General features: G+C 41.3%; 1 protein-coding gene across 1 annotated transcript; it reads left to right on the top strand.

Annotated features, from left to right (window-relative positions):
• Window positions 1-838: 838 nt before the first annotated feature.
• On the top strand, window positions 839-7,709 carry LOC101853964 (actin). Its single transcript, XM_005106721.3, has 3 exons — window positions 839-1,041; window positions 4,276-4,496; window positions 6,431-7,709. The coding sequence occupies exons 1-3, from the start codon at window positions 906-908 to the stop codon at window positions 7,202-7,204; spliced, it is 1,131 nt and encodes a 376-aa protein (XP_005106778.1). The 5' UTR covers window positions 839-905; the 3' UTR covers window positions 7,205-7,709.
• Window positions 7,710-13,077: the final 5,368 nt, after the last annotated feature.

Here is a 13,077-nt window from a genome sequence, read left to right as displayed (position 1 = left end):
AAGTTCCTCTCTGAAGTTTCGTCAGGCGACTTTAACATTTCATTCCAATTATATTATATTTTATAATAGGTCTATATATAATATATTAACCAAAACCTAAAATTGATAGCATTTTCATAATCAGCACAAATTAAGAACATACATCGATCATTGAACCCGCAGAGACGAGTGTGGGAAATATATGATTAATAGAATATCAAGCGGTCAACGAGTGGATACTGTGCACCTTGTGTAGTGTGTACCTCTGACTGGCAGCTAATTCACTGGCGGTGTAGCGGAGCAAATTTACATTAGTTTGATAAGAACTGTAGGCCGGCCTACGCATAAAACAGTTAGGGTATTGGTGGATGGCGGGTGCTGTGGTGTGGTTTGCTCATTCCTATCAAATACCTACCGTCCTTTTCTCCTTTTTTTTTGTATGTTGCTCTCTCATAACACATCTATTCTTCTTCGGCACTTATATGACCATAATGTGTTGCAAGTGCCGTAAAACTCTTACTAAAACAACAACAAAAATAGTTGGGGTGTGGCGAATGGCGGTGTAGGCCTAAAGGGGAATGTTTATATATAAAGAGCTTTTTCCTACACAGATAGTATGTAGACTCTTTGGTTCCTACTCGCAAAGCTATTCGTACATTTATACATTAGCTAAAAACCTGGGGGGGGGGGGGGGGGATGTATAATGAGGTTTGACTGTATTTTGGCCTATCGTGAAAATAACAGCCGAGTCCTGTAACCGAGTTTGATAAATATTTGATTCAGCAAATTTAGCATTCGATATTTGCAAAGCTCTGTAAACTTACAAAACTACAATCATAACAAAACTCAACGACACAATTTAAATACATTGCCCAACTGTCGTGAAGATTGAAGATGAGGAAGGAGGTGCCCCGTGAAAACTCACAATGAACTGCTACTTGCCGAGTGACGAATATCCAGCTATAGTCTTAGAAAATGGATCAGCTTCATGTCGAGTCGGGTTTTGTGGAGACGATGCACCTGCCTGTGTTTTTCCTAATATTATAGGTCGTAGAAAAACAGGTGAGACTGAAGTTGATGAAATGTATAAAAAAATAAAAGTGAGCAGAGTAAGCCTGATTCCCCATTTAGACTTCTCTGTAAACTCTGTTGACATCCACCCCTTGGTGCTCATGACCCTATGCAGTTGTGAGCGCCATAAAACCAAAGACCATGTATACCAAGATGTTTCGATTGCCCTATAGATCTAGATCTCGCATCCGCGCGAGACTTGGCAAGTGGGCGTGCCCTTGTGCTGGTGCGTGACGGCCCGTATGAGCGTAAACAAGCCTTCCATCGCTCTTGAGTTGACCGTGTGCAATTTTGTCTGCGGGCAGTGAGAGAGAGAGAGAGGGGGAGGGGGGAAGGGAGAGAGAGAGCGAGAGAGAAGGGGGGGGGGGTGGAGAAAGAGGGAGAGAGAGAGAAGACGGGGGAGAAAAAGAGAGGGAGGGAAAGAGAGAAGGGGGGGGGGGGGGAGGGAAAGATGGAGAGAGAGCAAGAGAGAGGGAGAAACAATAGAGAGAGAGGTGTTATTAATGTAAGAATAATTTTTTTCTTGTCATTTTCTTTCTGCCTCGGTTTTTAGGCTGACCCGGTGCTATACACTGTATAATACAGTCCTTATTGTACACTAGGGTTGGGTCGGGCTCGCAAAATTAGCGTCCGCGAGTACCGAACTACTCGCTGGCACTACCCGCAAATGAGCGGACGGGTAGCGAACCGTCCGCTTGTGAAGAGTAGTTCGCTACTCGCTACACTTCAGACAGAGACAACAGTTCGTTCAGCGAGCAGACAGGCGGACAGAGAGACACCATGCATTCGAGCGGGCGGATGGACGGGGAGCGACTCCTTCCATTGCATACTAGATCTACATACGCCCTCTCCCCCCCCCCCCCTGAAAAAAAAATTAATTAAAAAATCAACCTCCTGCCCCACATTGTAGATAGGCCTTCATGGCAGAAATATCTCTCTTAAGTTGGACAGAGAAATTTACTCTCATAGCACGTAAAGTCATTATTTGTCTGGTAATTCTGTAATTAATATGATTTCGACCAGGGATATCGAGCTAGACTAACTACGACACTATAACCATCATTTCGATATGAAATGACTGGACAGCAAACTAGATCTACTTGAGTTCGATTGGTGAACATCTTGCCGCTTAAAACCATTACTTTTCCTCGTTTTCGATTGTTTATTTTCAGTTTTCATTTTTTCTTTCTCACCCACTTTTTCTTTTCATTCTTTTTGTTTTTATTTGTGTGTGTTAATTTTTGTTATCTTTAATTAAACAATCTCAGCAATTCTCGGTCCATAGATTTAGCCTATACCATTCTTCCTCTTCTCCTCCCCAAACAAAGTTGTACACACTCACGCGCACGCACACACTCACATACACATACACACACACACACACACACATACACACACACCCACATACATACTCACACACACACACACACACACACACACACACACACACACACACACACACACACACACACACACACACACACACACACACACACTCACACACACGCACACACACTCACACACACACACAAACACACACACTCACCCCAAGCAGTTGATGATGAAACCAACCTCATGTCGCCTAGTGACGTAGCCCATCACGCGCTATGCGGCAAAGGCAGCCCGCCAGGGCGCGGACAAAAGCCCAAAGAGGAAGTGGAATATCTTGGTAGTAGGGAGTCTTTGATAAAACCTTACTACTAGAATAAACAAGCATTTGGGGCGTGTTACTTCCGGGGAAATGCTGTGCTTCTAGGGCTAGTATATATAACAATTTTCGAGAGAGATAAGAGTAGTCATTTTGTCACACTTAATTGGGGTGTGACAAGATGACCGTGTGACGAAGTGACCGATTACCAAATCTTTGACCCAGAACTAAGGCACATGATTATAAAATTCTATAGGACTTTAGGCTAGGAGGATACAAGTCTTGTTAGTGTATTAATTTTATAAGAGAGAGTAGGCCTACTAATTGACAGTGGTGACTTTGGTTTGATTTTTGCTAGTGTTTCCTGTCACACTTCTTCTTTGTCAATGGCTCTTTTCATTGAAATTCATTTCATGTGTACTTGTACCTTGACAGGCAGTGTGAAATATGTGTCATGACATGGTAGAATCAGGCGCTCGTCAATTTTTGGGCACGTGGGTTTATTATCATCTCAACCCTAATTGAGCCATTACACTGGTAGTGCGTAAAACTGCCTGTATCCCTAGCCATTGGTACCGCAGTGAGTGAGGCATACCCCATCCCCAACCCGAGGCTCAAAGGGTTACACAATGTTCAAATTTGTCTTGCTTTTGATAAAATAAATACCCATGGATCTGATCTATCATCATCAAGATATTTGAAATTGAAGGAGCTGGGGGTGTTGCCCGGTGTCTAATGTAATGTAAAACAAGTGAAAAAATGGTCACCAACGTTTAGTGACTTCAAAAGCTTGAGAGTCCTTAAAAAGTGCAAATATTTTCATTTTTTGTGCCTTTTATCAACAATTTTCAGTAAAATCCATGTAGAAATGTGTTTATGAATAATATTAATGTATGTAAAAGTGAGCCAAAAAAGAAAATTAAAAAGAAAATTGCCCAAGTGGCAGAAAAATGCTGGTTTCTTTGAATTGTTTGTTTTGACGAGTGCCTGATTTCACTACGATGACTCACATAGGCCTTTATATCATATTATATGGGCTAAACATTGAAGTTAATGAGGACAGTTGATGTATTCCATGATGTACCATTAGAGAGAAAGATTGTGTAATAATAAAGTACTGGGTACAGTACCCTCAAGTCTTAAAACTGGGTTAAATGTTTACACCACATTCACTGAGATTTACAGTACATTATGTATTTAACCTTTCTTACAACACTGTCAAAAGTTTTTTATTTAAGAAAATTTTCCAGTTAACCTATTTGTGCCCCAAAACCATAGATCTAAATATTTATATATACAGTCATAGTAGGTGGTTGGCGGGTGCTCTAGTGTGGTTTGCTTCTTCTTTCCTATCAAACATCTATTGTCCTTATCTTCCCTTCTTCTTTTTTATGTTCGTTACTCTCTTGTAACTCCTCTAATCTTCTGGCGCTCATATGACCTTATGCTGTTGTGAGCGCCGTAAAACCTCCACTAAAACTAAACTAACTAAATACAGTTATATATGATTAAATAGAAAATTGTATCCTCTACCTGTATTTTATACAAGTGTGTATATTTTTATATCATCTTTCTAGGAGATGGTAGCTCATACATAGGTTATGAAGCTCAGGACAGACGAGAGCTGCTTAGTCTTCGATACCCCATAGAGCATGGCATCGTCACGGACTGGGAGGACATGGAGAAAATTTGGAACTTTGCATTTTTCGGGGACCTCCAAGCATCTCCTGAGCAACATCCCATTCTGACGACAGAAGCACCGCTAAACCCGAAGGGAAATCGACAAAAGATGGCGCAGGTAGGCTTTGTCGGTTGTGTTTGTTTCAGTAAAGATTGTGTCTATTGGAGTAAAGAGAAGCACATCAGCACAATAAGAGCCCTCAAGTGCTGGAAAGAAATATCCAACAAAAAAAAGAAGTAGACAGGTATTTGGAGGGGAAGATTGTGATAGATCTTAAGTCTTTTACTCTCCCTGTGCTGTTTCTATCTGTATGGATGGTTGGATTGCGCCACTGGTAGCCATGCCCAACATTTTTTCTTTCGGTCTGTTGTTTCTATCTCTGTTTTACACTCTTATTTCACTACACTAAATGATCAGTATAGTTATTTCGATATGCTTTTCTCTACCGGTACTCAGTTAAATGTCAAATAAAACAAGTTTAATGGCCAAGGTATGAGACTTTTGTGATATAGTAAATTTCGTCATTTGCTCAAGAAATACTCTTTTCTAAAGAGCTAAAATAGGAAATAAAAAATTTGATGAGTATGATGAAATACTCAAGCCATAAGTTAGACCTGGGCCCAATATAGCTACTTGCAAAAAAATATGTGGTTAAATACTAAAAGGTTTACTTTTTGAAGTAGAAGTAGCTTTTCTACATACTCTTACTAAAAGAAAAGTTGAAAGTAATTATTAAAAAATGTTGAAGTATAATGTTTCTTTTTACAGAAGATACAATATGTCATTATCACTTTATTGTCTCGCATCACATTATAAAGTGTATTGCAATGTGGGGAAAATTTCAGTACACACCTCCTGCTCCTCCTCCTCTTCCCCCTCCTCCTCCTCCTCCCCGTCCTCCACCTCCTCCTCCTCCTCCCCGTCCTCCACCTCCTTCTCTCCCTCCTCCTCCTGCTCCTTCTCTTCCCTCCTGCTCCTCTTCCTTTTCCTCCTCTCCTCCTTCTTCAAGTGCCTGATCTGTAACAGACATGAGCGATTATGATTCCTCATTTATTTCTAGCTCTGTTCAGATATCTCTTAAATACATGGTACATGGTACCTCTATATTGTCTTGGTCTTTTCTCATCACTCATATTTTCACATTCTCTAGGTAAATTATTCTTGGTCAACCTCTGCCTCTTTTACCTTCTGTTTTTCCAATGAGAGCAATATGTCCAAAGCATTTTTGTCACTTCAAGTATCTAAGTCTAAGGAATGGCATTTGTCTCTTCTTAATTGTTTGTAACATTGAATGACAGTCCCATTTTGGCTTCTATCAGCACTACCTCATTTAATTTATATGTCGTCCATGAAATTCTCAACCACATTTTGGTTTGCATTTAGTAATATTTTTTATATCTATAGCAAGTCTGCTTTCAGAGAATTGATGACACTTAACCTTTTAAAACCTTGACTTTTGTTGTTATTGAGATGTTTCTATGTTTCTATACTGTGGAAACCATATAACAGGCCCGGTAATAACAGGGATCCGGCAATATCAGGGATTTTTAAAATCCCTGTTTTTTCCTTCTCTTTGTCTCTATTAAAAAAGTTGTCGGCAATAAGAGGACCTCATCGGAGCCCAATAGGTTATAGCAGGAACAAAGGCTCGTTAACAATGTGTAAAAAGAAAGAGATAGAGAGAGAGAGAGTAACGCAGTGATGGAGCAAGCCCACGCAAGCCACGCTGCTGCAAGCCACGCCACTGCAAGCACACGCAGTGGGTGAAGCGAGAGAGGGCTGCAGTGTGCTGTTCATTGGTACTTGTGGCAAGGGAAACTACCCATGAATAAATACAGCTGGATAAGTCCACAAATGCTTACTTCCCTTGCATTTCTGATTTAACCGGGATCTGATATAACAGGACCTTTTCTCTGGTCCCACCATCCCTGTTATATCAGGTTTCCACTGTACTTTACTTTTAGCAGCTTTTCTTTTGTTTTCTGTTCTCTGTACTTATTTATATGTATTGTAATTGTTTTTATTTTTTTCCTTGTTTCCTTCCTTACTAGGTGATGTTTGAGACGTATCAGACCCCAGCGTTTTACTGTGTCTTTGAGCCCCTTCTGGTCGTGCTGTCTGCCGGGAGGGTCACTGCCACGATCGTTAATGTTGGTGATGGGATCTCCTACGTTGTTCCAATCTATGACGGTTACACACCAGCCGTTGTAACCCGACAGGACCTCGGAGGTCGTGACCTCACTCTGGCTCTCCAACGACAACTACACAAAGCAGGTCATAGCTTCACAACGAGTTCTGAGCTAGACGTAGTCCGAGAGATGAAGGAAGCTACATGTTTCGTGGCCAACGACAAAACAGTTTCCTCCAGTCCACAGTCGAAGGTTGTCGGAGGGACAGAACAATCCTACAGATTGCCTGATGGCACATCTATCCAACTATCTTCTGAGCGTCATCTCGTACCAGAAATATTGTTTCGTCCTGATGGCGTTGTGAACACGGGGAAAGGTTTAGGCCAGATGGTGCAGGAATCCATCAACAACTGCAGTATGGACGTCCGTGGACAACTGTACAAAGACATTGTCCTGGCGGGGGGCACCACTTTAATGGACGGGTTTGGAATGCGACTGCAGCAGGATGTTGCCCAGTTGGCTCCTCACGTGGGTCAGAAAGTGAAAGTGAGATATTCCCCCGAGCGGAAGTACCACGTGTGGCTGGGTGGGTCTATCTTAGCCAGTCTCTCCACATTCACTCCACTATGGGTCACCAGGCAGGAGTATCAGGAGTTTGGACCAGAGATTGTTCATAGGAAGGCATTGACTGGTTAATGATGTCAAAGAGATACAGATGTTAAAGTGTTTGGTGTTGAACTTTGAAGTGTTTTAATGGTGTTGATGAAGTGATTTGAATAATGTCAAACGGTGCATTATTTTGAAGTTTTAATGATGCCAGAATGTTAATGATGTCAAAATGTCAGTGAGGTTGAAGAGTAAATATGTTTATGTGTTGAAAATGTTGTAAATTATGTTGAAGGGTTAATATGTACACATGTCAATGACGTTGAAGTGTTAATATTGTTCTATCATTAATTGCTTTTCTACATTTCTTTTCTTCTAATCTGTTCCTGGAGATGTGTTTTTGATATCTTGCTGACTCGTGGTTTACTACTTCGCACTGACACTCATGCATACGCACTCTTACAGTTACAGTGTTGGAAAGCATAAGTAACCTACATGTTTACAAATACATACATTCCCTCATACACACACACACACTCACTCACTTACTCAATCTCTCTCTCTCTCTCTCTCTCTCTCTCTTTCTTTCTTCTCTCTCCCCCTCACACACGCATGCACACACACACACACACACACACACACCTATGCACACACACACATATATTACACACACTTACATACTCATAGGCACTCGCAAAATACTGACATACCCCCCCGGGGCAGTACCACTGACTGAAGTTTCTGTAGGCCATTCCCAAAGAGGGTACATTTTTCGTTCATGCACAGTAGATTTGTACATGGGCTGATTCATCAATGTCATGTTCATAACTGTGCCTGATCTACTACAGGGAACTGCTGCTTTTTCTTTCCTAATCCTTACTATTGCCATTTTTTCCTGTACTTCTTTTGTATGTTTGTCACACTCTTGTGACCCGCTATTTACGGGGTGCCTTGAAAGTCGAAACAGACTTTGTGCTGTTGAAGCTAGAGAGGTGAGCAGAGTAAGCCTGTTTCCCTGTAAAGACTTCTCTGTTGACATCCACCCCTTGGTGCTCATATGACCTTATGCAGTTGCGAGTGTCATAAAACCTCTACAAAATAATAATAATAAAAAAATACTGACAACCATACTTGAATCATATTTTCCCATACCATTGAACTCACTACCTCAACTGGCTTTCCAATGATTGTTTAATATCGTTACAAAAAACCATTATGGTGGTTGGTGGATGCACTAATGTAGTCTGTTCCTCCTGTTTCGTTTATAATGGCTCTTTTTATACCAAAATCCTTGTTGAATTGTTTTCTTACTGTGCTTGAGGATACATTCCTACCCTTTTCCTGCCTGTTTCCCCAGATTTTCAAACTGGGAAACTTATGTCATTGATAATAAGATTGTAATAGTTGTAAAGCGCATAGAGCATACTGCAGAGAATGGATGCAATATAAATGCAATTTTTCTTTCTATTGATATTAACCCTATCCGTAAGCCTGGAGTCATTTTGTACCCCAGAGGTTGTATTCTTTCTATTTTAGAATACATATAGGCTACTTCTAGTGCAAAGATTTCTTTGAAACTTTCAGTATTTCTCAAAAAATCATTTGGACAGACTGCTATGATTGGATTAACGAGTAAATTTCCTCTTTTGAAAGTGAGGGCATAGAGTTCCCGACTTTGTATGGATATGATAGTAAAACACGGCGTACGGATAGGGTTAATAAAATAGATTATAAAACATATAGAGCTTGCGTGCTGTTGAGCAGAATTTACGAAAATACAAATGCTATTTATTATATAATATTATTACTGTTGTTGTTATTATTATTATTATAAATAATAATAGCATAACCTTCTATTGTCATGCTCACAATTTGACGTTCTCTATGTTCTGATGGAGAACAATGTCCATTATTGTCTATGCCTTGTTTACTTATATAATTGACAAACAGAACAAACAATTAAAAACTTTACATTTACAACGTACCATATTTCTTTAAGTCCACCTCTGTTATGTATGTAATGAAGTGTAGTCAAACCTCGTTGTACCGCCACCCTTTGGACGAGCATGAAATTAGCGGAAAAGCAGGGCTAGCGGTTAACGGGATACCTTTGTTCATTAGTCCAGGGAAGTGATTTTGCTGTGTGATTATTTTACGTTTAAAAAGTGTTTTTTGTTGGTTGATTTACATGTAAATTTATTTAGAGCTGAGAGGCTCCCTCCCTCCCTCCCCCCTCCTCTCTCTCTCTCTCTCTCTCTCTCTCTCTCACTCTCACTCTTCCTATTTGTGCTTGTTTGTTTGTGTGTGTTTTGTATGTGTATGTGTGTGTGTTTGTGTGTCGTGTGTGCATCCACGCGCAAATACAAACTCATCTGAGTGGGTAGTTGATGGATGCTCTGGTGTGGTTTGCTTCTTCTTGGCTATTTTCGTATCAAACATCTATCGTCCTTATCTCCCCCTCCTTTTTTATGTTTGTTACTCTCTTGTAACACCTCTAATCTTCTGGCGCTCATATGACCTTATACAGTTGCGAGTGCCGAAAAACCTCTACTAAAACAAAAACAAACCCCTCTGAACTTAATAAAGGTAAATTCAAATTTAAAGATTCTGCGGATCAGAAGCTAGATTACGTTTGTAAAGGTCTGTGCAGACGTATGCCTACAATATATATATATTTTTTTTACCCAATGCCTGTCAGTCTCCTGGTGAACCCCCACCAGCCTTTACGACATCGGGCTGATATCTGTCAACATCAGATATTTTACCTGCGGACTGCAGTGTCATGGGAGAGACGTTATCAAGCAGCCAACGAGTGGACGCTGTTACCCGTGTGTAGATTGTACCTCTGCCGGCCACTTGGCTGGCAATATAGCAGGGTAAATTTACGTTAGTTTAATAAGGACCCAACAACTCAGACACTTGGCGGATGTGTGTGGGCGTAAATAGCCTACTATATTAATAATATAAAGGCGTTCCTTTTCGTACACTGGTAAAACCTGGCGGTAAGCGGGGCTGGCGGTTTAATGGGGTGGCGGTGGGGGCGGTATAATGAGGTTTGACTGTAAGTTGACGTTAAACTCATGAAAGCACATTTCTATTGTGTTTTGTGGGGACTCAGTTAACTGTTGCTTTTGTACTCATAGCTCTGCAGTGAACGTGTTTGTGTGTGTGTATGTGTGTGTGTGTGTGTGTGTGTGTGAGCGAGAGAGAGAGAGAGAGAGAGAGAGAGAGAGAGAGAGAGAGAGAGTTTGGGGAGGGGGATGAAAAGAAGGGACGAAGAGCAGGGGTTGGGAGAGAGAAAGATGGAGGTTAAGTTAAGTGTGGTTTTTGTGTGTGTGTGTGTGTGTGTGTGTGTGTGTGTGTGTGTGTGTGTGTGTGTGTGTGTGTGTGTGTGTGTGTGTGTGTGTGTATGCAAGCGAGTGAGCTAGAGAGAAAGAGATTGGAGAGGGAGGGAGAAGGAGAGAGAGAGAGAGAGAGAGAGAGAGAGAGTGTGTGTGTGAGGGGGGGGCAGTACCCTTTTATTTTATGATGAAGGTTTAGCGCCGGACAGAACACATTAACTTGTGCATGTTGGAGGTGGAGCAACTTGTGCCTCGTGAGAACATCGGACTGAGAGGAAAACTTACAGTCTAGAAAAGAACGTTCGGATTCGAACCTCATTCCGAGTGTTATGTAACTCAAGTGTATCAACTAATGAAACAGCAGCGATGGGCAGAGGAAGGCCTGATTGCAACAAAAAAATGTCGATATTTTAACTTCTGAAAAAACAATTACACGTATTAAGACATGTGTAGTAGTTATATGATGTATTTACTTGGAGCAGATGTTACCTTCTGGTGGGAAATTTATTCGGTTTCCTTTCTGTTTTTGGGGCTGTTTTGAATTTGATTCCTCAACTAGATTTGGTTCGTCTGCTGTCTGTCGGAGGCGGGTACTACTCAAATTTTAAAGCCAGCTACTGTGGACTTCCCAGTGTTGTGAAACTTACTTACTTACTACCCGTCACGCCGTCTGGCGTTTAGGGCAGCGACAAAGGATCTCTAGCTCTCTGTTTTGGACCATCTTGGTCATCGTCCCCCCACGAATGGTTCCAGGACTAAGACTTCATCTTAGACTCTACTGTGCGTCTCCAGGTCACTTTGGGTCTGCCCCTCTTGCGATGTCCTTCGGGTGTCCAGTGAAGGGTAATCTTTACAAAAGAGTCTGCTTCTCTTCTCAGAACATGCCCAATCCATCTCCATCTTCTCTTTGTTATTATGGTTGTCATGTCCTCTTGCTTACATTTCCGTAAAAGATCTGCGTTGGAAATCTTGTCAGGCCAGAAGATTCGGAGGATCTGGCGTAAGCTGGTTGTATGAAGAGAAGATAGCTTGGCACGATCATGATCAGTCATCCTCCAGCTTTCAGATCCATACATGAGTGTGGATAGTACACAGCTGTTATACAGCTTTAACTTGGTCTGTATATTGAACTGTCCTGACTTCCAGATGTTGATCATGCTTCTGTGTACAGATCTTGCCTTGCCAAGTCTGTTCATGATGTCCTCCTTTGTGCCGCCGTCAGTTTTAGTTATGCTGCCTTGATAGGTAAATTTGTCAGTTATAGGCAGGTTTGCGTTGTTCACCCTAATCAGCGTTGGGGAGCTTACATTCAGTGTCATCATTTCTGGCTTATTCTTACTCCAATCTGGCGTCCGTATTTGTGGAGTCGGTTTGTTTTTACCTATATGTGCTGGTTGGTGTGAGAGAGTAGTGCAAGGTTGTCGGCAAAATCAAAATCCTTGAGCGTGGAGAAGAGGGTCCACCTTATGCCTCTTGATGTATCCTACAGTTGTGAAAGCAATCAAGTAAACCATGCCATTCTATTACATTCAACTAATACTATTTTTTCAGATGCGGATACTTTCGCTGAAAGTAAATGTACTGGGTTTATGGAACACTTTGTATGCGTTAGGAGTTTGGGGTGTGATTTTGAAAATACGTTTACGGGACTCATTTGCGTATTCTGCTAAATGAGGCTTTTTGGGACGCAGAGTTTTCCATTAGAAACCTTTTAATACTAATTTTAAGCCATCTATCTTACCTGATGTAACGTGTACTTGCCATATGATGGCCGAGGCATAAGCGCGTAAAAACGTGGAAACTCGAACGGCGCAAGCAAAAATAATGTACGTATGGGATTTGTATCAGGACTGCTCTTTCGGCTGTCCTGCACCTTGCCACCTTTGTAAATGCTGCATCTGAAGTCTGACAGAGAGAAGCTTCCAATAGATTGGGAATTTTCAAAGTGTCGGGACTCTACTTTCGATTTGAAAAATTCTGATCGAGTGCACACTCAATAACCATCCCATAAGTTCGCTTTTTACCTGTTTGTCCCCGTCATATTTCTTGTCGGGACGTGACACATTCCGCAGGAAATGTCATGGGCTATTAGCATCAGTGTCCATGTTGATTGTTTGATGGTTCTCTCAACACCAAGTCCAATAGCGATAGTTGATGCGACAATAATGTGAGAATGCCACGTTTTGTTAATGCGAAGTACATTGTTCTCTTTGTTGAAACCCTTCCAGATTTTATTACATCTGTAGCTATTGTTGACGACTTCGATCTGTTTTGTTAGCACAGGCGAGGCAGAACTCTCATTACATCGATCGGTAATTGACAATAATTTTTTTTTTTTAAATGTTCGCTGTGTATTCACCTCGTTTTGTTATTTTTCTGTATCATTGGATCGGTCACGCCCATCTTTAACGTAGGCCAAGCAAGCGAAAAATCGTGTCACCGGCGTATCGCTTAGTTCGTTTCAAAAGTGGAACGCACTAATTAGCTTACTTTAAGGGGTTAGAATAAAGACAGCAAGCAGGAAAAAATACCCCAACAACTAAGTAAAGACGATACATCAGGTAATCCTCCCGTGAGTGTCAGAGTGTGTGTTGTGTGTGTGTGTGTGTGTGTGTGTGTGTG

This window comes from Aplysia californica, unplaced genomic scaffold, assembly GCF_000002075.1.
Source record: "Aplysia californica isolate F4 #8 unplaced genomic scaffold, AplCal3.0 scaffold00553, whole genome shotgun sequence".
NCBI lineage: Eukaryota > Metazoa > Mollusca > Gastropoda > Aplysiida > Aplysiidae > Aplysia > Aplysia californica.
Note: the sequence above shows the minus strand (reverse complement) of the source record. Positions and strands in the feature narration are given on the sequence as shown.